Source organism: Rattus norvegicus, chromosome 2 (assembly GCF_021556685.1).
Source record: "Rattus norvegicus strain SHRSP/BbbUtx chromosome 2, alternate assembly SHRSP_T2T, whole genome shotgun sequence".
NCBI classification, from domain to species: Eukaryota; Metazoa; Chordata; class Mammalia; order Rodentia; family Muridae; genus Rattus; species Rattus norvegicus.
This window is the reverse complement of record NC_141535.1, coordinates 140682425-140707500: the sequence shown is the minus strand read 5'-3', so window position 1 is coordinate 140707500 and position 25076 is coordinate 140682425. Positions and strand designations below refer to the sequence as shown.

At 42.3% G+C, this 25076-nt stretch overlaps 1 protein-coding gene across 8 annotated transcripts in view; it reads right to left on the bottom strand.

Moving 5' to 3' along the window:
* The window catches only part of Dclk1 (doublecortin-like kinase 1), a 289435-nt gene that overhangs the window by 256872 nt on the left and 7487 nt on the right, over positions 1-25076 (bottom strand). For all 8 annotated transcript variants that reach the window (XM_087635511.1, XM_087635501.1, XM_087635520.1 and 5 more), the window contains exon 3: positions 18931-19277. In XM_087635511.1, the coding sequence (XP_087491637.1) occupies positions 18931-19277 (347 nt within the window). The remainder of the gene's footprint in view (positions 1-18930; positions 19278-25076) is intronic.

The following is a 25076-nucleotide window of genomic DNA, read 5'->3' as shown; positions in this document are numbered from 1 at the left end:
TCACACACACACACACACACACACACACACACACACACACACACACATACACACAGAGGCGAGAGAGAGAGAAAGAGAGAGAGAGAGAGAGAGAGAGAGAGAGAGAGAGAGAGGAGAGTTCGTTGTATTTCAATTATTGGAAGAAACCAGGTTTTTTGTTTTTTGTTTTTACTTTGGTATTGTTCCCCATTGTCAGTTGTAGAAAAATAATAATAAATAAGATAAATAAATCAAATAAAAACTACACAATCTGGCCACCCAAAAAAAGAAAGTTACTTAGCTATGAGCAGGTTCTTCTGGCTTTGAGAACAGTCTTCCATACTTGATGTCTTCACATGCACATAACCTGCCCGTCATCAGTATCCTATGCTCAGTGGTGAGGGATTGAAAGAGAATGTGAGAAAATGCCATCGAAGTCACCTATCTCCATATTCTCTGCCACCTGAGAGACCCCACTGGGGAGATAGTCGCTGGGGCTAATTAAAAACAACCTTGGGCAAGAAAGGGGAGTGAAACCTGCAAACTTCTTCGCAATTCGAAAGCATCTCCACACTAAAATTCGAAGGCATTCTCTGGTGGTTCAACAGACACAGTCACCAGGTGCCGCTGTGCCAGGACAGATGTTCTAGAGTTACCTGTGAGGTGTCATTCCTTGAGAGGAATCCCCGGTGAAAACTATCTTGGATAGAGGGCAGCAAGATGGAATGATAGGGGGGAGAGATTATGAAAGAACTGGAATTCATTCAGGAAGCCAGTAAAGCCCAGAGCACCCTTATTTCAACCATGAAAGAGCCGAAAGAGACAGGCTTTGAACTATGTCCATGTCCTGCCGGGGGTATCTCAGAAAGGAAGGTAGAGTGAAGAATGGACCTGTGGGCAGCCATCAGCAGCACCTCAGAGGACAGCAATTTGTATTTAGCCCGGCAATACCACAGGTGCAAAGACAGCAAGCGGCTCACGGTGAGAATCTGTCTGCACGTCCTTCCACGAGACACAACTTATAAATCATCCAGTGTGCTTGCACAGTACCATCCAAGCTTTCCTATAGTAGCGGCCACAGTGAGGAGTACAGGAAACAGTTCTAACAAAGGTATGATTACGTGACAATAGATAAAGGGCGGGGTTACAAATGGAAAAAAAATGAGACCGCCCTTGTCAACCTGACACAAACTGGAAGCACCCAGGAAGAGGAAATCTCAGTTGAAGACTTGCCGCTATGGCCTGTGGGCATGTCTGCGAGGCATTTTTTTTTACATTGCTAATTTACATAGGAAGGCCCCACCCACTGTGAGTGGTGCCCTCCCTAGGTGGGTGGACATGGGCTCTCTACGAAAGGGAGCTGAGCAAGCTGCAGAGAGCAAGACAGTAAGCAGCATTCCTCCATGAAGCATGTGTGAGACAGGAGGTTCAGTTCCTGCCTCCAGGTTGTTCCTTGAATTCCTACCTGAATTCCCTCCATAACAGACCTAGACATGTAAGCCAAATTAAGCCTTTCGTCCTCCTCCCCAGGATGCTCTGAGCCATGGTGCTTACCACAGCAACACAAGGAAAACTAGAGCAGAAGCCAACATGTAAGAGGTGAGCGGAGTAAAGAGCAGACGGTGGCTTCTAGGCTGGAGGCGGGGGTAGGGACGGGCATAGGGGGACTCTCTGACTGCTGGTCTTCCAATTCTGCAGTATATTAATAGTTACACGAAACTAGGGCAGACAGACAGAAAGAATTCAGGGAATGGGGAAGGGAAAGGACCTCCGCGCTCCAGTGTCTGGCTGAAGTCTCTCACCAGAGTCAAAAATTCCACACAACTACCAGAGCTTTCCATGACGGTTAGATTGCGTGCCTCCACAGCGACAATGTCTCTCTTATGAGGACGTGTTCCGATAAGAACACTAAAATACAGCGAAGCACGTACAGGATGTATGTATGATCTACATGTAGAGCCCATCCCTTTCCTGACTGTGCACCTGCATTTTCCAGGAATCTCACAGAAACCCAAATTTACAGAAAGAGGACGAATTCTCACTACTTGGGCGACCTTGAGAACTTTACCTGCATTATCAGAATGCAATCCTGCCCTAAGCACCTGAGGGAGGGGGGCTCGCTGTACTCTCATTTGCAGTAAAGCGGGGAAGGGGGGACTTTAGAAACCCGTTCAACAATATAATTCCCAAACCTCTGAATGCTCATTTGCAGATTCTGCTAAGTCCTTTAAATGTGACGCCTGAGAAGACTGGACCCACATGCCTCCCCCGAGTCTCTCCACATCCTACACAGGCTAAAACCCCTCTCTATGCACGCACTTTTACTGTGTATCCTACTGGCTTCCCTGAAATTCTTTCCTGCAGCAAAGTCAAGAGTTCTTTCTGGAGAACTCCTGGGGTTTCTGCAGGTGGGAAGATGGGTCTGGGTCTTTGTCCTAGGCCTCACTGCTGCTGAGAGCATGACCGTGAATTTATTAAAGGTCATTGTCTAAGACGAACTACAAGGCATACATTTTATGGCCTATCAATTCTACCTTTATAAAACTGTAACCAGCCTTTACAGTTTTTAACACTGACATGTTTTAAATTTGATAATATTCCAGTTCCAAAAAAAAAAAAAGATTGTATTTTAGGAGAAAATTCATATTATAAATGTTCATTTGCAGAAAGAATGTAATTTTCCATCATTGGAAAAAGTTCTGCAGCAATCTAAAAGGAAAATATCTTTAAGGTTTTTCTATTTATTCCAAATGGATGATTTCATATAACAGCTCCAAAAGTCACTAAAGCAGCACCAAATGCTGAGGAGAGAGCATTTGAAGGCTTTCCAACCATTTTGTCAAGTGGCACATGCTTGTTCACATGCTCAAATAGTAAAAGGGTCTGAATTTGATAATTAAATATTAAAAGAGCACCAGAATTTGATAATTTTAGGGGAAAAAAGTTATTTCGACACCCTCCTGGGTAAAGTTTATACGGCGTCACAATGAAAAATGAACACGCCTAGGATAAAAAGATGCACATAGATCTTATGTGCTAAAACCTTTGGAAAACACCACAAGGCACAGCATAGAACATGGTGAAGGGTGGGTCTGTCCCACCCTGGATAGGATTCACAAGGGCCCGTTACCTCTGCCCTGTCTCTGTATCTCTGAAGTGAAGACAGCAATAGCGTCTACCACACGGTGGGGTTGGCACGGTAAAAGGAAACTGAATGCTTGGCGTAGGGAGGCATGCGGATAATAGGAGCAAGTCTGCTCTCAATGGGCTCAATAACCTGAAGTTTGTGCTGATTGGAAGCAAAATGCCCTTCCCTTCCCCTTCAGGCTAAGAATTTAAAGTTTATTCCCTACAAGATGGTGCTGTTTGCAGGGGAGGGCAGGGGTTGTGTGACGGTGGGGTTCTGGAACCTCTAGGATGTGGAGCCTTGCTGGAGGAAGCAGTCACAGTCAGGGTCCTCAATGGGTTCCCCTCATCCTGTTCACCCTCTCTGCTTCCTATGTGCTAGTGACACGACATTTCTCAGCATTCTGCTCTTGCTGCCTGCGGCCATGCTTGCCTGGCCATTACAGCCTCTCCGAACCCTCAAGACAAAATAAATGTTCTTCTCTATGCTGCTTTTGGCCATGGCATTTTGTCACAGCCACAGAAATGTAACGAATACACCTGCATCCTTGGGCCTTTGCTTCCCGGGGAGGCCGGTACACCAGACATGCTGATACCAGCTGGGCATAACAAACTCTTTCTCGGCTGTGATTCATTCCACACTGTGTTACTGTCATCCCCTGACTCATAGATGCTGCTAAGTCTGGATTTCCTTCAGCTGATAGCAAAAGAGGACAGAGCAAAGGCTGCTCCGACAGAATTCACCCAGCAGGTTCACTCCCACAGCCCGTCCAAGTGAGAGAAGTCCAAGAAAAGGATTAAATAATTTAAACACATAATCTAACCACCAGTAGAGCTTGCTTTTTCAAAAACAACCTCACTTTAAGACCTTAAAAATAAAGTAAGGTAAAATCAGATCCTACTGGTCTTTAAAAAAATAGCAATAAAAATAACTTCTAATGGTCTCAGCTATGCTCATAGACCAGTGTCAAATTCAGTCACCATCAGACAAGCTTCCTCCTGCAGCAAAAGGGAGCAAATACAGAGACCCACAGGCAAACATCATATAAAGACCTTGAGCACTCAGCCCTAAATGAGATGTCTTCATCAAAGCCCTCCCCTCAGAGCTCAGGGAAGCCTGTGGAAGAGGAGGCCGAAAGACTGTAGGAGCCAGAGGGGATGGAGGACACTAGGAGAGGGAGGTCCTCTTCCTCAACTGAGCAAAGGTCATATGAGCTCCTGGAGACCGAAGCACAGGTCTGCATCAGGTACGCTGTGTATATATTATGGCTTCTGATCTGGAGTTTTTATGTGAACAGAACGAGTGGCTCTCTGACTTTTGGGTCTCTTTTTCTTCTCTTGGTTTGCCTCGTCCAACTTTGACGTGACTTTTTTTTTTGGTTGATCTTACTATATTTTATTTTGTTGTTTGGTCGTTATCTCTTAGAATCCTGCTTGTTTCTAATGAGAGACTGAAAGGGAGTAGGATCTGAAGGGGAGGGGAGGTGGGAAGGAACTGGGAGGAGCAGAGGGAGGGGAAATAATCAGGATATGTGTATGAGAAAAGGATATTTTAAAAAATAAATAAAGGCTAATGTTTTAAAGAAAAGAAGAAAAAAAAGAAAAGAATGTATCTTTACTGTTGATTATCAATGAACTTCTAGTTCTTCTATACCAGGCTCCCAACCTTCCTAACACTGTAAACCTTTACTACAGCTCCTCATATTGTAGTGATCCCCCAACCATAATTTTTTGTTTTCATAACTATATTTTTGTTACTGTTAGGAATTGTAACATAAACGTCTTTGGAGACAGAGGTTCATAAAAGGGGTCACAACCCACAGGCTGAGAACCTCTGCTTTATACCCTCTATTCTCCTTACTCAAAAGGAGTAGGTGGTTGTGACAATCCCAGAGGCTGAGTTTTTGGTTTTCCTGATCTTGAAGTTTTAAGTGGATTGATGTCATTGCTCTGACTGCCAACATGCCTTCATAGGAGAGCTGAGGCTAAGGATGTTGAAATTTGGACAGTTACAAAGCGTTCTCAAGTCATTTAAAATTGGCCACTGGCTTTATGAGAAGGGATTCATTTTAATGAAAGCCACTTAATAGCACATGGGTACACAAAGCTAAACATTTTGTATTGTTTAAGTTCTGAATGCATTAACAAAACCACTCAGACTTATCAAAGCTTTGAAGGCAATTTGCCTAAAAGTGTTTCCAGGCTGTCCAGCTGCTACAAGGACATTTCCAAGTAAAAGTAACTCTACCAATCCTCTGCTACCTACAGGAATATGCAATTGTGATAAAGGGTTTCTCTCGAATGACGTCACTGGAGAGCACCTGTTCTCAGCATCTGTGCTGTGCCCGACACACACCGCACGGAGAACAGGCAGTCACAGCCAGAAAACACATTTAGGTAAAAAGAGCAAGGTGTCATCTTCTTGACGGAATCTGTTAAACTAAAACTGTTGATCCAGTTTGGCTAAACCACAGAGCTGTCTGCAGCAGCTGGCTCACAGAGTCGGCTTGGGAAGAGGTCTGTTTCATGATCACTGTCAACATTCTGCCTGATGAAATAATATTTGAGTTTGATTTCTTTCCAACTAAAAGAGGTCAAAGGTGATGTTTTTTGTCTCCTTTTCTTGCCCATCTCATTGGGGTCACCACATGTAATGATAATTTAATAAAAGGGTGTTTATTTTAAAATACAAAGTGACTAGGACTATTAATTTGAAATGAAATACAAATAAAACAGAGAAGGATCTTTTGCTATTAAAAAAAAAATCAACCTATGATGTTGCCAAGAAACATGACCATTTTCCCAGGCCATCTTTTCACAGGACACTGAGTTCAGAAATGGGGTGAGAATTATGGAGACAATTCCATTTGTCTCAGGGCAAAGCATCAAGCATCCAGGAAAAGTGAAGGAGTGACCGGGCTCTCCACACAGAGGTCTGACTTAATGCTGAAACTCATTACTTTTGACTTTCCTTTCCAAAAGAGAGGGTCACTGGGCTTTTAAATGTGTTTGTATGGCTTTGTGTGTCCTGGCTGGTGCGGAGTCAATGCCTGTCCACAGGTGCCCCAAGTAGGGACATCTCCTTTGCCTCTTAGCCTCTCCTCCGCTACACCGTAAGAGACCATTTGAGGTCCTTCCCACCGGCTTATCTCATCCACTCTTCTCGGCAAGCAAGTCTGTGAGATATGAGATCCTTGGTACTAAATATCTAGGCACCGTGTCTGGAGATTACCTTCAAAGGTATTTGCTCCCCCATTTTCTATACACATTAAAAATGCTCTGGTGCCGGGCATCTTCCATGTTGGGAGTTTTCTCGCTTGTAAGAACTGTACCTGGCAACTGTCGATGATCTAAATTCAGCCCGTGGGAGTTTTATTGACTTTCACTCATGCCCACTGAAGATGCCCAGAAGATGAATGAGGAAAATACTCATCTGTGTACAGTGTGGAGAAGGACAGACAGCACCCAGCAGCACACATTTGGATGGACTCATTGGTCACGGCGAGCATTGATGTCTTCTTCAAGGTTGGCATTTGCACAGTGTGGTCACCTTTCCCTGAATCCCCTAATCTCCATTAAGTCTTCTTACCAGACGGCATCCATCTCCCTCCCATCAAGGCTAGATTTCAGCAGGAACACATTTCCTACCAACGGTCTGGATACTTTCCTACTGACAATTGTCTCTTGCCATCTGATTTGAAGACTGGTACTGAGGGAATTTGGATCAAATTGCTGCTGTCTGCTGACACTTGTCTTAGAGGACTTTTAAGAGTATGAGTCATATTTTTAGTATGTAGAGTTATTTACAATTCCTTTCTATTGCATAAGTAGCTTTTAAAAACTCCTATGCCACTATAGTGAAAAATCTCAAAAAACTAAAACATCTGCGGCATTCAGTCGGTTTCATCCTGAGTGGACCAGTACTGTCAACTATATACAAGACTCTGTGTTCTATACCCAGATCCTACAAAAAAAGGACCAAAGTGATATCAAATTATACAAAGTAGAGTTCTTTTTAAACAAAAAGGCAAAGAAAATGGACCAAACCATGACTGAGGGCCATCTTATCCATCAGACTATGAGTAATTTTAATTTATCTTAATATTTTCTCATTTACATGGAAATTCTTTACATTGATTACATATTAATCTGTGGTTGAACACATCAATTAAAAATTAAATCTCTCATCTGTTCTTTTGTTTCGAGGGCAAGCTGTTTGCAGCATAGTTCAGATTTTAAATTGGGTTTCTAGAAGTTCCATTTAATTTCTGAAACTGTTGCTTTTTGCTTAATTTGGTTGCAGAAATTTAAGCCAATCGGGGAAATCTGTCTCGGCATAATGCTAACACCACCAACGCCCTCAGTTCTGGAGATTTGAAGCTTCACAACTGGGGTAGATTCTTCCTTGAGACTTATTGGCTCACCAGTTTTTAAACCCATCAGCCACCCCTTCCTTTTGACACTGACCGACCAAGGCAGTGTCTAGAAGATTGAGGTTAGGTTGTCTGACTAAGGTGGTGAGATCTTTCTAACAGAATATCTATTGTTCTCTCACAGGACAAAATTGCATCCAGTAGCCCTAAGAATGCTCCCAAAATTGGGAGATAGATTTTGTTTTATAAATTATCTTAAGTGTTTCACAAGTAGGCATTCAAGGTAGGAAGCAATGACTAAGATGGGTACCTCAAAGTCTAGTTAAACTGCTGGGGGCTATTAAAGTTGCTTGGCACTCCACAGCCATGAACCCTGAGGTGACCAATGACCTATATTTCCTTTGACCCTCCACGGCCATAGGTGTTCATTTTGCTGGACAATTGAAGCAATGTGCTAATTTTAAGAGCATGGCCTGGGACAAACTGTAGAGTTGTTCAGGATGGTGGTTTTAATGGAAATGGTCTCCATAGGCTCACAGGGAAAGGCATTATTAAGAAGGATAGCCTTGTGTGAGTAGGTGTGATCTTGTTGGAGGAAGTGTGTTACTGGGGGCAGGACTTTGAAGTTTCAGAAGCTTAAGCCAGGCCTGGTGCCACTCTCTCTTCCTGCTGCCTGCCAATCCAGATGCAGACCTCTCAGCTCCTTCTCCAGCACCATGTTGTCCTGCATGCTTCCCACCAGGATGACAATGAACTTAAACCTCTGAACTGTAAGCCAGCCCCAGTTAAATATTTTCCTTTATAAGAATCGCCATGGTCATGGTGTCTGTTCATGACAATAGAAATCCAAGCTTGGACATCCAGTTGTTGAGATATCAAATCACTAGATGAGCAAAGCTCTCACCAAGTCAGGCCTTGGAGATGCAGAGGCCAACAGGATACCTTCTTGGCCACAATACCATAAAATTTAAAGAAGAAACAAGCATGTATTAGACCAAGATAATGAGGACTTATAGGTTATATGCAATAGCAGCGAATGGGTCCCAAGAGATGAAGCTAGAGTTCTCCCAAGAAACAAGTAAGCGATCTATAGATGAGATGACCTTTAGGTTGAATCTTGAGAAATGAAGGAGGCTTGGCTTTGTGGAGTCAAACAGTGCTGCTAATTCAGAAAAATGTGTCGAATTACCATGGTAATAATATTCAGCATAAATATGAGTGATGACTGGCTCATATGAGAAGATTTTCAATAAATGATCCTAACAATATTAATATAGCCTTATGGTTAAATAGATGACCAACGTGTAGACATCCTTAAGGAATGCCCTGTGCCATCAAAGGAGCAAGCAAAGAAAATAACATCCTGGCTGAATTTATAATTGAATGTGAATAAGTGTTCTGATAAAACACTGATAGTGCATTTTAGTGGTTCAGTTATAAAGGAAACAACACAAAATGACCAATTCCGTGCTCCTGGTATAACGAAACCAGTGTGATTAGTAGTTACCAGCAACTAATTAATGTTAGGAAATCCTGGAAACTGATGCAAAACATAAGTATAAGCCTTTGCTAGAGTTCAAGCTACTTCATTAATGACAACCCCAATAATGTGAGGTACATGTTCTTGTAACAACTTTAAAGATAAAACAAATCCAGAGAGCTTGATTTGCCAACTCTGGTGAGTGTTAGAGTCAGGATTTCAGGAGGTTTCATTCCAAATATCATGTTCTAGGCATTATTACAGGGATTGTTTCCACAGGTATGGTGGTTTGAATACATTTGTCCCAGGAATGGCACTATTAGGAGGTGTGGCCTTGTTTGAGAAAGTGTGTCATTGTGGGGGGTGGGCTTTGAGATCCTTCTCCTAGCTTTCTGGGAGCCAGTCTTCTGTTCGCCTTCAGAACAAGATATTGAGCTCTCACCTCCTCCAGCGCCAGGCCCGCCTGAAAATTGCTGTGTATCCTGCCTTGATGATAATAGACTGAACCACTGAACCTGTAAGCCAGCCCTGATTACATGTTCTCCTTAATAAGAGTTGCCTTGGTCATGGTGTCTGTTCACAGCAGTAAAGCCCTAACTATGACAATGAGGAAAGACATATTTACAAAAGAGAGGGGGAGAGACTGGTCATCATTAAGGCATATTACTAAGTAGAAGCCTCCTATCATATACTTCAAACATGATTTTCCTCAAACCAATAACCAAACAATTGAACTCTTAGCATTTCAATGTAACAACTGTCAGTAATTAGAAACTTTATGGGTGTTTTGTTTTGTTTTGTTTTTGTCAAACTGATACAAACCTATTCATACCGGAGAAAAGGGAATCTCAATTAAAGAATTGTCTCCAACAGATAGGTCTGTAGGTTTGTCTATGGGGCCTTTTCTTAATTATTTGGTGTTGGGGGACCCAGCCCACTGTGGGTGGTGCCATCCTTAGGCAGGTTGGGGAAGCCTTTACAAGAAAGCTGAGCAAAGGGACAGAAAGCAAGCCCATGAGCAGAGCTCCTTTCTGGTGTCTCTTTTCAGTTCCTGCCATGGCTGTTTTTAGTGATGAACAGTAACCTGTAAGCCAAACAAGCCTTTTCCTCCCCACGTTGCTTTGGTCAGTGTTTTATCACGGCTACAGATAAACAAACGAGAACAGGAGCCAATCATAATGCTAAATATGTCACGTGGGTTATTTCCTTTAACACGTATGCCAACAACGCAGGCGTCATTATTCTCATGACACAGGGGGTAAAACAGTATCGTCAGACAGTTAATTGCTCCCGCTGGGAGAGCGCTTTTCATTGTCTCTTGGGTAGAAGACAGATTTCTGACCCAAATCTATCAGTCTACAAAGCCAGTGATATCTCTTTTGTGTCATGTAACTGTTGCTACCTATATTTAAGTTAAAATACATCAAAATTCCTCATCCTAAGCAAATTCAATATACAATATACAGGAATTAAAATTTTAAATAAGTAAGCTACTTATGGTGGTTTGAATATGAATGGGCCCCATATGCTCTTATATTTGAATGCTTTTTCTCAGTTGGTGGGCTGTTTAGGAAGGATTCAAGAGGTTTGGCATTGTTGGAGGAGGTGTATCACTGTGGTGGGCTTTGAGCCCACATGAGGGTCGGTCTGTCTATCCATCTATCTGTCTATCCATCTATCTGTCTGTCTGTCTATCATCTAACTGTCATCCATCCATCCTTCTATTCATCTATCATCTATCTATTTATCATCTATCTATCTGTCTGTCTATCATCTGTCATATACCCATCCATCTATACATCTATCATCTATCTATCTATCTATCTATCTATCTATCTATCTATCTACCTAACAATCATCTATTATCTGTCACCCACCCATCTATCTATCTATCTATCTATCTATCTATCTATCTATCTATCTATCTACCTACCTACCTACCTATCAATCATCTATCTATTATCTGTCACCCACCCATCTATATATCTATCTATCTATCTACCTGTCTCTAACTATCTATCTATCTATCTATCTATCTATCTATCTATCTATCTATCATCTACCTATCAATCATCTATTATCTAACTGTCACCCATCCATCTATATATTTATCTATCTATCTACCTATCTCTAACTATCTATCTATCTATCTATCTATCTATCTATCTATCTATCTATCTATCTCTCTATCATCTATCATCCATCTATTATCTATCTATCTATCTATCTATCTATCTATCTATCCATCTATCTATCCATCATCTCTCTAGTTCTAGCTCTAGTTCTGCCTGCTCCCTGTAGATAAGGGTGTAAGCTCTCAACGGTTGCTCAAGAGCCACACCTGCCTGCCGCCATGCTTCCTGTTGCTTCCTGCCACAATGGTCATGGACTGTAAGCTAGTATCCCATTAAATTATTTCTTTTAGAACTTGCCTTGGGCATGGAGCCTCTTCACAGCAATAGTGCCGTGACTAAGGCACGATCTATCAGTCATCTTGTGGGTACTTGAACAGATATCCGAGATAATCCATTTAGAAAGAGAAAAGGTTTATTTTGGTTTATGGTTTTAGAACTTCCAATCCATGGTCTACTGACCACATTGCTTTGGGGCCTGTGCAAAAGTAACACGTCATGGCAGAGAGCGTGTGGAATGGCAAGCCACCCACTTTATGGCTGCGGGGTGAAAGGACAGGGGAAGGGACTGAAGGGGTGTCTCAGGGGTTGCACTCATCTTGTGTTAAACCAAGTTTGCCTTACAGCGTCCATTTGAGCAATTTTACATCTGCCTTTACTCCGGCTCCAGCAGATCTGACAAGCCTGACCTCCATGATTCACTGTACTGTGTGCGCTCAACTGCACACAGGTGGACACATATACAAACGACACAAAAACAAAGCAGATATTGTTAAAGACAAACATGAACACACACACACAGACACCCAAACACAGAGAGAGAGAGAGAGAGAGAGAGAGAGAGAGAGAGAGAGAGCGCAGGGAAAGCAGGGGCTTGGCTCCTGCTGCTCCCTCTGATGCTATTTCCCAGTGATGTAAAGACATTGCATTCATTCCCATCTCTTAGAGCCTCGATCTTGAGGAGTGAACCTCTAGTACCCAGATTCCTGAGAGACATCCAGGATTTGAACCAGGTAAGGAATCTAAATGAATTTCTCAGACTTAAGAAAAAACTACAAGCCAGCCTTTCAGACTGCAATGAAGCCCATTCACAGCTGACTTTAGAGTCTGAGCCTTTCCACCATCCCAATAGGGTTCCAAGTTCCCAACCAGAGGCCATGAGCTCCCAGCCTATGAGAAGCAGAAGTCACCACTAAGAGGCTATCCCTGACAGTCTACCAGAGCTCCCACTGCACACTACTGAGGGGCCTTTGGAAAATGGGTTTTTGTCCTGTTTTAGAACTTTCAGAGCTTGCACTTCCTAGCCTAGAAAACTGACCATTGTTAAAACTACCACTTGTAGAGCACACACTATGCAGACACTCGTAGCTGATTACAGCAAGCAGAAGAGGATGTAACTCTTCCCAAATTGGAGGAAATAAAATCTACATAAGGACACTTGGAGTGGCTAAGTCTTGATTAGCCACCAAACACACATCACCTAAAATAGCACACCCTATTCTGAACACTTTAATTCTCTCAGTAAAATGTCATAATTATTTTTAATCTCCCTTTTCTTTGAAATCGGCTAAAATATTTCCATCAACTCCCAGATCTGGTGAGTTGGGAGCATAGTTGAACATGTGCTCTAAGCTTTTGTTAAAAATTTAAATCTGGCATTTGAAACTGAGAATTAAATTTTTAATATTAATTGCAAGCAAAGCTTTAAAAAGTGCTAAATTCATCTTCCCAATTTAGATAATAAGTCACAATAGTAAAAAATCACCTGGATCAGAATGAAGAGTTTAAATATGCAATGGGAATAAGAGCTGTCACAGAAAAGCTTTATTTTCTTAAAAAAAAACATTACCAACAGATATGGGAGATCTCCTCTTCAGACCCAATGAATTCTTATATTTTACTTTTCATCTAGAAACTTTCATTTTTCCCACTTTTAATGTTTACTATTATAACCAAGGTCAGATATTTAGTGACATTTATCTCTTATTACACTAATAAAAGGAAAAGGTGACTTATTCTGTAAATGCAATTATTTTTAAGATCCTTCGTGCTTTAATTATTCATGTTTATATTATATGTACAGTGTTAGACTGGTCGTGTATATGTGCACCTCATGTGTGCAGTGCCCACAGAGGCCAGAAGAGGGCACTGGATCCCCTGAAACTAGACATACAAATGGATGTGAGCCACCGTGTGGGTGCTGGGAACCAAACACAGGTCCTCTGCAAGAGCAGCCTGTGCTCTAACCACAGAGCCATCTATCCCTGCAGCTCCTAAACACCGCTACTTTAATCTCAGATTAAAATTAGGTATCTAAAGCCAAAAGAGAAAGGAGCATCTTGTGATATGTGCCTCACTAATCCTCTAGGCAACCAAACAGCAAAATGGAACAATTACGACTGCATTCTGAGATAGAGTTGAATGCAATGGTGCCTCCCTCTCTCTCCCTCTGTAACGGTAGAATTTTTCCACTTGATATTTCCAGGCCATGACTGACCTCTTGGGTCACCACTGAAAGTGGAAAGGCGAAATGACTGGTCAGGGTGGAATACTGTGCGTTAGCCAAATGATCCTTAAGATTTTTCACATAGGAAAAACAATAAAATGTCCACTCATGCAGGCGTGCTATTCCTGGTGGATTTTACAAAGTGCGCTGCCATATGAGATGTTTATCAGATAAAAATGTAGCATCGCTGGTTTTCCTCCCCTCTGTTTATGCACTGAGCATGCTATAGCTTCAGTATCTAAGAATGCACAAGATGCGGCTGCGCCGGTGTTTCCTGCCTAAGGACTATCTGGTCTACCATTGCCGCATTACAGAGAGGCTGCGGGTCATTTGAAAATGACTTGCCTAGGATCTTCACTGTACAAGTGACCTTCTTGGGGACTTGCTGTTCTTGATATTTCTAAGGAAGTGCCAAAAACCGTGAATTTAGAAGACTTACCGGCTGCAGGTAGCCAGGTTGACATTTCCATAAAAGGATTCAAGAGACATGCTATGCTTACACCAAATCTTGTATCTCTGAAGCTTAATCGTGTTAGAACAGTAATATTTCAGGGGTTGGGGATTTAGCTCAGTGGTAGAGCGCTTGCCTAGGAAGTGCAAGGCCCTGGGTTCGGTCCCCAGCTCCAAAAAAAAAGAACCCCCCCCCCCAAAAAAACAGTAATGTTTCAAATGACCTCCAGGAGTGACAGCTCGGCAGGGAAAGAGAAGCGCCAACACCGAGACATGCCAGAGGAAGCGACTCTCAGGTTCTCCGATTCTGGGAACCTCTGTGCGATGTGCAGAGACGGGGTGTGACTATGATTTGCACACGTTCTCTTGCTTTCTGAGAGGCCCTCAATCAAGAGTGAGAAAAATGAAGCACCATTGAAAATAGGGCTTGGCAAATATTTGTGAGAATTCGGCATGTATGGCAGCTGATAGCTTGATTCCAGGGTGTGCGCAGTCACCCTGAAAGATGGTGGGACGCTATGGGAACAGAGTGTTTTAGCTGTGCAATTCAGGATTTTTATGTTCGTGAGCCCCTGTGGTCACCTTAACCAACTGCAGTTTCCGGTAGGTACTTCACACTGTGAAACTTTTCTAGTACTTTGATTTCCTGAGCTCAGTCTAAAAATATCTCAGAAACAAGTGCCGGAGGCTGAATGAACTCCCAGGCCATGGCTTTAACGCAACCCTGGGAGGGAGCAACGTAGGAGGCCGCATGGAGGCTAGAACCGGTGAGAAGAGTGTGGGCACTATGCCCTCCAGTGCCCCGCTCCTCTGGGTAACCATGAACAGTGGCCACGGCTTTCACTGTGACTGCTAAAACCACAGCATCGGCTGTTCGCATCCATAACACATCTGTGTGCTGCCTGGAGGTGACAACGAAACCATTTCAGCTTGTGCATCATCCTCACTCCTCACCACACGGCTACCAAACGCACCCAAGCATTCATTTTATGAGCAGCTCTGCCTCTTCAGTGCAAAATTATTACCTTTCAGTGTTTACTGCAAATTGGATTTTCCATCCAGTTTATGGATTTGATGCAGGCCTTAGTTAAGCAAATAAAAATAAATAAGCGAAGTCCAAAGTCGCTTAGTTAGGTTAGAGTGTGGTGCTAATAAAACTTGGTACAAATCTCAAAAGGCTGATTCCTGGTGGCAGCACATAGGTGCCCAGGCCATGATGTACTGGGTGTGCTTGCTAATTTTATATCCGCATGATATAATCTAGAGTCATTTTGAGGGAAACTCCTTTGAGAATATTCTTCCACCAGACTGCCGCGTGAGCAAGCCATCAGTGCATTTTCTTGATTAACAATTGAGGTGAGAGGTCCCAGTCTACCGTGTGTGGTGCCGCCCCTGGGCAGGTGGTCCTGGAGCAGCGCTATGAGAAAGCAAGATGATCAAGCCACGAGGACCAGGCCAGTAAGCAGCACTCCTCCATGACTTCTGCTTCAATCCCTTTCCCCAGCTCCCTTCCTTGAACTTCCGCCCTGACTTCTTCCCTTAGCAGAGGAGTGTGACAAGACAGTCATATGTAAAATAAATCCCTTCCTCCCAAGTTGCTTTTGGTCATGGTCCTCACAGCAACAGAAACCTAACTAAGACACGGGTAAGATGCCATTATGACCCACCAAGTGTCACTGCACAGGAAGGCTTGAGAGAAACCGGCTGCTTCTCAGAGGCTAACTCAACCTCAGCCAGAACTGTCCAAACACGCTACTTGAACAAACTATGTATTGGGCACATTTCCTTTTTGAAGGGAAATGATTCAAAAGCTCCTGGGGTCCATGACGAAGGACTTTTTTTTTCCTTCTGGGAATTCAAGCAAATGTCTTTCATGTTCTTTGACGCTGTCATCTAATTCTTCTGCACAGAAAACTGTGATTCACAGAAACATAGTCAACTTCCGTAGTCAGTCAGAACAGCTGCAGTGGGTATGATTTGTCATCTGTCTTGACTATGTGTCTACCTGTCTATCTGTCCTGCATCCACCCATCCACCCTACCCTGAAAATATTCAAATGAGACTCCTTTGGAAAATGTTTGCACTATAGTTTAGAGGGTGAACGTCCCACTCAGGCCTGCTTCTTAATGGCTTGTTTCCCAGGCTGATGTCATGAGCATGTGGTTGAGCCATTAAGATGTAGACCTTCACTGGAAGTCTTTAGGTTATTGGGGATATACCAAAGGAGAGGATTTCGGACTCTTCTTGACCCATTCCTCTTACTTCCTGGATTTGAAATGAAAGTCTTTGCTCACCTGTCCAAGTTCCTACCAGGAAGTTCTGCCTTGCTATTGGTCCAAAGGACCTGATCATTAGCACCCGCAAACCTGTGAGTCAGGTACTGTTTTCTTTCTATTAGTAGAATCTTTATACTTATAGAATCTCTCAATTCTCCCTGGGATGGGAGAAAGCTGCCTGCCCACTGTTCCATTTAAATTTTTTCTCAACAGTTTTTTTCCATGCTCTGACCTGATCTGCCCTGATAGAATGATGACCAGCACAAGTCACAGAGTATCACTGGCTCAAATTCCAACTCCACTGCTGTTGTTTTTAAGCATGTTTTTAACGTGTTTAACAAATATGTCTTTGCACGCTTCTCTATTGAGGAAGAGCAAGAATCTAACTTTTGCAGGGATTAAACATGCTCGTACATACTATGTGCTTAGAATGATGCTCAATAAACCTGTTATTAAATGTCAGCAGTTCTATCACTGTCAGGGGCTGAAACCATAAGTGCTCTAGGACACAAGAGCAATAGTAGCCATGTCTTATTGGTGATTATGATGAAGCTCAGTCACGTGATTTTAGAATCACTTGGTTCCAAACCAAGATCTGAATCCCAGTCTCTGAGTATTAAATATTGGATTACTTCCAATAGTACTGAATTATTCACGTCTGTTTACATTAGTCCATAGGAAACACAGCCGCCGTGAAATGTTGACATTAAGGGAACTCAGAGAAGAAGAAACAGTTGAGAACATTCTATCAAATCAGGAGAAAGGAAATGATTGGTTGCCACGAGGGTTAGCTGAAGCAGTGGCCCCTGACTTGGTGACTTACTTACCATACAGTGATTTTGAATACCCTGAATTCTAAACGAAAAAAGCAGGAGAGGAAGTGAGGGAAGGAGGAAGGGGGAGGAACTCTCATAAATAACTCAAAAGTCTTTTGAACTAAGTTATAGAAAGTAAGAGGTTTCCTTATAGCTTCCTTAACTAGCCTCATTTCTCACTTTGTACTCATATCATGCCTATCCCTACTGCCCACCCGTATCCCCTGTGCCACCCATTGCTGGTCCCCTTCCTCTACACCCCTCCCCATATTCTTTCACATACATGTATATTTTTTGTCTTAAATTTTTCCTTTTTTTTTGAAAACAGATAAACACTCGTGTTGAAAACAATCGTCTCAGAGAAACGCACAACTACAAGATGTTTTGTACAACCGGAGATGGGCTGAAATGTCTAAATGTGTTGTTCCTCTCTTTGCTGCCACCGTAATTCACCATCCCATGGTGGACTTGCTGGGTCCTGATACATAGAGAACATTGAGGCCACTTAGATCTATAAGATGGAGAATATGGCCCCACAAATCCTTATCTACATGCAGGTTTGATGAGACAAGCAGAAGCTGGTCAATCGTCACAGACAACAGCACACTCCTTTGCTGCTAATGAATTTTAATAACTTAGGACATTTAAAGGCATCCCTGGGAGAAGGGATTCTTCACGACTGACACGTTTTATAGTGTTACCATCTATTCTCATTCATAAAGTTTGGTTGTGTTAGCCTTCAGGAACTTTCATGAGAGTTCCACTTAACACAGTCTCTTCGTTATGAATCTAGTTTAGAATTTAAGATGAGCTAAATCATGCAAATCCTTCAAATTGCCTTCAAATTATAAAAAAAAAGCTATTCAAAAGAACCACATTAAAACTACATTTTGGAATGGTTTCTGGGGAAGTGAGTGCTTTATGGGTAAGAGGCTTCTGGTAAGTTGACCGTGCTTCAGGGGGTGATCCCACACCCTTAAATATATAAGCAGTACAAATTGGATCCAGTGGGTTATTAAAAAAATAAATAAATAAAGCACATGAAGTTGGAAGGGTGTGAGGAGGTGGGGGTGGATCTGGGAGACGTTAGGGGAAGTAGTAGGGGATGGACATGATCAAAATATACTGCATGAAATTCTTAAATACCAATAAAATACATTGCAAAAACATACATTTCGAGCAAAGGTAATAATGCTGAAAATGATCACCGTAAGCAAAAAGGCCCCACTAAACTCCAAATGAGTAGCAAACACACTGTGCATGTGAACAGTGTGGCGTTTTCCTGCAGCTCCCCATCCATGTCTGACAAAGTAGCCCAGGGGGGCATGCCATTCCTTAGCTAGAGTTTTAAAAAAATCTCTACAATTCAATTGAAGCTGACTAATGAACGCTTCTGAGATGACTTCTATCTTGCCCCATCAGCCTCGGTTTCTCTCAGAATCTTAGCTTTAAGGCTCTTGCAGGCCTTAAAGGACATAGGACAAATTTGAAAACAGAAGACAAAACAGCATTGTTATCCTAAGCAAATAAATACTGAAACAATAAAAATAATGGTTTACTCTTCAAAGATATCCCCTCTCTGTTTTTTCTTTATTATGATGATTAATCCTGTTTGGTACTAATATTCAACTAACATCAGATTACAAAGTGTTTGTTGATGACTAAATAACCCAGTCCCTTCTACAACCAACAAAACGTGTGCTTCAGGTCCACACTGTGTGCCAGGTATAACCTCCCACCCCAGTTTCCTGACTCTCGCCCATAAAGCCAGAGTCCTGATGCTCCGTTCTTACCTGCTTCCCATCCAGGGTGTACAGACGCTTCACCACACCCGAGTCCAGCTTGATAGCATCGGTAATGTCAGTGAGAACCTGCTCGAAGGAATGAGCCGTCTTCTTGTTCAACAGGATTCTGACAGCCTTTCGTGGCTTCACCCCACTTCTGATGATGGTGACCAGCTTGGGTCGAATGAAATCCTTATTCTCCCGAACCTCCGAAGGTCCCCCCTTGGCAGTCGCCAGAGAAGACACTGCCCGGGAGGCTGAGGTGGTCTTGACGTTCACTGACCAATTGGGGTTCACGTTCTTGGTGTACTCCAGCTTCTTAAAGGGCTCAATGGAGCCACAGACATAGCTCTCACCTGAGGAAGAGAGAGAATTTCAAATTTGCACCCACGGGAACCCATTTCCTTCCCCCACATTCAGCCTTTCATTTCTCCTTTTCTACACAGAGGCAAGAAATGCCTATGACTTTTGAATCAATGGAAGAGTGATTGACAGTGAATTAAAACAAACCCCACAATTTCTCACTTCTAATAACTTTCTTTTGATACAGTCTGGCACCTCTGGAAGAAAAGAAAAAAGCAAAACAAAAAAACATTTCTCTCCCTTTGGCTGCTGATGGAAATACTGACGGACTTGAATCAGCTTCCGAAAAAGAACTGGAGTTCAAAATTGAGATTATCTTTTGATATTAAGGGCATTCAAATTTTTAGCAAACTTCAATGTTAGAAGCACATTCATTTGGGGCCTGAGATGATTTGAAAACTAAAAGTGAATCAGAGCACAGCTTCTTAAATAGGTGATATATAAGTGTAATGAGAGTGTATTACAAAGATTCTCTTTGGTCAGATGAAATTGAGAGCCAGTCAACATAGTAACTCTTCTCCTCTGTTGTCTGCATCATGCGGACCCAGCCACACATACAAGGAAGTCGGTTCAAACTTGCCAATTAGCAAAAACAAAGAGAATGACCAATCTATAATCTATAAAATCACAAATATACTGTAGTATCACAAAATATTTATTAATAAATAACTCAAGAGTATGCTAATGAGACACTTGGTTTGAAAATATGTAGATTAGATGCAAAAGACCACAACACAGGTGCTGAGCGACAGCAAATTATGGAATAACTGATTCTAAAAAAAAAAAACAACATTTTTTAATCCCTTTTCTTGGATGTGTCAAGAATGACAAAAAAACTAACCAGCACAAAATGTGTGCCAAGATTTATTTTGCTAAGAGGTTTGAACACTTCTTTCAAACATACTTGTGCCCCATAAGAACCTATAAAGCTAAAACATATTAAACCCTTTTCATTAGCAGAGTCTGATTTATTGCAGGTATATTTTTTACTCAGATCTGAGTAGATTACACACACACACACACACACACACACACATACAAATGCATATACGTATATGTTGCTGTGCCAGGGCGTTTGTTGAAGGATCATGAACTTATCAGTGGGAAGAGCTATGTAGAAGTTCAGGTTGAAGACTGTGCTATGTGAGTTTGTGACCTTGTACCAATCCTTTAGGCTTCAGGGTAATGGTTTACTCAATGGTATTTCATTGAGTTTCTGTGGAGGTCAAGTCAGAAAGACTGAAAATGCAGTTTGGCAGGAGAGCATGTTCCTAGCATGTACATAGCACACAGGCCTGCTTTGTTCTCTAGTAACTCCCCAACAGACAGCGGAGAGGAAAGCATCTCAAATGTGCAATTGCTCTATAAGCTCAGAGACAGCTTTACTCGTCAGTACGCAGTAAGCGTGAAAAGACAATTTTAAACAGTAAGTCAGTCATACAGCAGTCAAGCCATCCGACGCATGCTATCTCACCTGCACTCCTCACCACAGCCTGTGAGACCAATTCGGGCATGCTTCTCTCTGAAGGGCACAGTGAGGCATAATGACCTAGGTAGCTTGCTCAAGATCACATGACTAGTAAGGAAAAAAACCAAGATCCAAACAGTGATTGGTCTGACTCCAGAGCCTGTACTCTTACCCATGATTCCATGGACCTACATGTGCCTCTGAGATAGACACCCATTTGAGTCTGAGATTGAAGGGAAGCTATCCTTGTTAGATTTGTTTCATTTTTGTTTGTTTGCCCCCCAACACAAACAAGAGTTGTTTGGGAAGAAGAACCTTGGTTGAGAAAATGCCTATAAGCAAGTCTGTAGAGGGATTTTCTGATGGATGATTGATTTGAGAGGGCTCAGCCCACTGTGGGTGGTGTCACCTCTGGACGGGTGTTCCCGGGTTATATTGGAAAGCAAACTGAACAAGCTGCAGGAACAAACTAGTGAGCCGCACTCCTCCACGGCCTCTGCTTCAGTTCCTGCCTCCAGGTTCCCTACTCCAGTTCCAGCCCTGACTTCCTCCATGATGGACTATAAGATGTAAGCTAAAATAAATCCTTTCCTCCCCAGCTTGCTTTTTTTTAAATCACGGTGTTTATAACAGAAAAGCAAGCCGGGATAGAAAAAATAGGGATTACAGTTAAGTTGTAAAAAGATGAGGCAGATTTGCTCTGACTCCCCATTGTTCAAATTTTTCTACAATGTTTACTGAGGAAGTAAGTATTTTTCTTTCAGTCCTAAACACAGGTGAAATTACTACTCCATGGTACAGAAGTCTTGGAACCTTTTGTGTAGCAAAAGAAAGGAGAGAAAAAATTGAAGAAAACAGAACTAAGAAGGTTTGGTGTCATTGTGGCTTCAAAGGATAATAGGGGAAGAGAAGACACAGGCGATGTTAAATTAGATGTATCTCGTTCCATTCAAGCTGCTATGGACCAGGTGGTTTACAAGTGCCAGGCATTTCTTTCTTGGAATTCTAGAAAGTGGGCAGTCACAGACTGAAACTGCAGACTTGGGAGACACCTTCCTTGCAGATGGCACCATCCTGCTGTGTCTTCAGGGGACACTAGGCAAGACAGTTCTCCTAGGCCTCTTTTCACCTAGCACCTGCTCCTTTGTGTAAGTCCATCCTCATGACCCAGTCACCAAAGTTTCTATATTTTAACACTATCCCATCAGTGGTTAGGTTTCAACATAAGCCTTTTGGTAACTCACGAGTATTAGTAAGCTAGCAGGTGGCGACACCCCTTAGTAAAATCCATTAACAGGAGTAGAGAAGCACATTCTAGACAGTGGCAGAGAGGATTTCCCACTGGCCCTTGTGAGTTTGAAGAGACTAAGTATTCATTTCAGCTAACAGTGCCAAGGAGAGGGCTGATTTCAAAAGATAGGTCATTATTTAATAGTGGCCTTAAAGTAATGGGAGCTAGTAAGATCACAGAAAATGATCCAGAGACAGGAAAATGGAGAGAGGGCAGCATAAAGTGTGGCAGGCAAAATAGAAACTCATAAATATGATACCATAGCAATAATTACTACAGACCTATTGATAAATGCCCAGATGCACAGCAGCAGCTCAAGGAGAGACAATGCATCTACAAGGGCTCAATGTTCTTCTACAAACTTACTCTTGGCCAAGAGGAAGACAGTAACTTTGGAATGAAGATTCACCTTAAGTGGCTACCTCTGGGTAAGACTCATGTCAGAACATTTCACTGAAATAAGACCCTGAGGATGATTTAAAGTTACTCCTGGAATCCCTACATTAAATACTCAATCCTGAACTGATTTGCTTGCAGACGGACATTCTGCAGGCTAACAGAACAGTATTCAAACTCTCAAGAGTTGTCCCTGCTTGACAGAGGTCACAGACATGGCAGCTGAATACAATGTCTGGTTGTACAACAAAGGCAAAATCCCCAACCGATGTGGGGAAACTGATGGGGCTCAGTTGCTGTGTCGCTGTGTCCTGTTCCTCTGTACACTGTGTTAAGTTGTAGACCTTCCATTACGGAAGCTGGTCAAGGGGAGAACAAGGCACCCATCCTGTGATTCTTCTGTGAAACCAAGCTAATTTCTACATGAAATGTTTGTAATTTATTCAAATGATTTCATTCAAAAATAAAATCTAGTCCTCAATTCACATACTATGTCAATATTTCTCTTAATTAAAATGCTTTGATTAAAATACTACAAGAAAGTAAGGAGAAATGACTTCTTGACCTCAGAGCACACAGTGCATGGCATCCAGCAGGCATGAAAATAAAGCCATAAATTGAAAGACTTGTATATTTAATTATGCAATTTTATATAAATTTGCATGACAGAAAACACAATCAACAATGTCACTGGGTTGAGTTGAATACAGGAAAAGCTCATTCATTAAAACAAAGGAATGACACTGTAAAAAATAGATCCTATGTCAGTAAAGATGATCCCCATGTGGCAAAAAGGGACAAAGGTTACAAAGCAAAAGGCATAGAGAATATTTAAATGTCCTTTAAACACATGAAATGATGGAAATTTAAACCATAATAGGATAGACGTGTTTCCTTGATGGGTTGGCAAATGGCAAACCATAACAATGTCTCCTTGAAGTAGGCAGGGTGCAAACTGGAACCACCTGTGTGAATAGACACCAATAACCTCCAGTAACCTCCAGTAACCTCCAATAACCTCCAAGAACCTCCAAGAACCTCCAAGAACCTCCAAGAACCCCCGTACCTTCACCCAGCCGTTTCCTGTGCAGATCCTAAAATAGCCTCTAACATGAACAGACAACAAACCCAAGTGTGCTCACTGCAAGCTTATGCGTGGCAAAGGGTCACAAACATCCTGAAACCTCACCAAGAGCAGGCTGGTTAAGTGAATTAAGGTATATTCCTATGAGAAGTAATGGATCTCCAAGGTTACAGGAAAAGCAAAGTGCAGAACCGGACACATGCGGAGTTACCATTCTGGGTTGATTACATGTAGATTGTAACATGTTGGCAACACTGAGGAAGAACTTGCCTCTGGGACTTTTATGGAAAGCCTGCATTAGAGCTTTACAGGCATTAATTTTTAAATTTTGACATGTCAGAGAGAGAGAGAGAGACAGTGAAAGTAAATGAGCTACAGAAAGAGAAAAGTTAGAAAGAAATCCACGCTGAGAATCAGACAAGCGGAAGTCAAGACAGAAGAGAAATCACTTAACTGTGAGATGAAATTCGGTTCATTGAGCAGAGCCTTTCTATAGTCTAGAGTTAGACAACTCCTGAAAAGACCAATGAGAGGCCAAGACGCAAGCGGGAAGAGAGAAAGAGGCGGATTCCACTGTTTCTGACAGAGCAGACCTACTAAGCACCTGACTTATTGATATCCAGGGACTGGGTATCTGTGTCATTTGTACCCCGAGAAAGAGAGGCTCTGACCTCTCACGCTGCCTCACAGATATGAATGCAGAGGAGAAATCAGCCAGCCATTGCTCGGGATCTGCTACATCCCTCCTGAGAGTTTGAAGGATTCGGGTGTGGTTCTCTAATTTATCCACAACAGCTGTATCCCCAAAGTAGACTCCAAAGGGCTCAAAGCTGGAGGAGGAGGCCACACCCCAGGTAGACACTGCAGCGCACTACAGCTGTCTTTAGTGAGCCTTGTGGTTTGTGGAAACACACCAAGACCATTTTGAAACATGTGCTAACATACCCATATGTGTGCCCGCCGATCCAGTCATATATCCACTTGTTTGCACAAACACACACTCACTTGTTACATAATCTGAGCCCAGAACTGCTCTCTCAGTGTGCCTCAAGTATGCCTGTGCACAGTGATGAGAGGCTAATAATAAAACAGAAAGTGCCCGTAGCATTTATAAATAAAGCCCACATTTGTCAGAGTTACTTGGAATTTTTAGCCCGAGATCAAGTGCGAAAGAACAAACTTTGAAAAATAATTGCAAGCCGAACACTCTTGTCATTGCGTCGACTAAAGAGGCTTAAATTAAAACTCAAACAGTGTCGTACCAGGAGGAGAAGCAGAAAGCTGATATCATGAACTGATGTTTGCATAAATTACTATGGAAAGTGAGGGATGTGGGTCTAACGAGGATGAAGCAGCGTCTTGCATTTTAATGGGCTAAGCAAAAATGTAATAGACAAGAAAGCAAATATCAATGAATTTCCAGCTATTTAAACACTCAGTGCAGCTGCTTGCTAATTGTCAGTATTATGAAATAGAAAAGAAAGTTTTAACTGGAAATTTAAAAAAAAATGTAGACTCACACATGCAACAAAGACATCATTCAACCAGAGGGG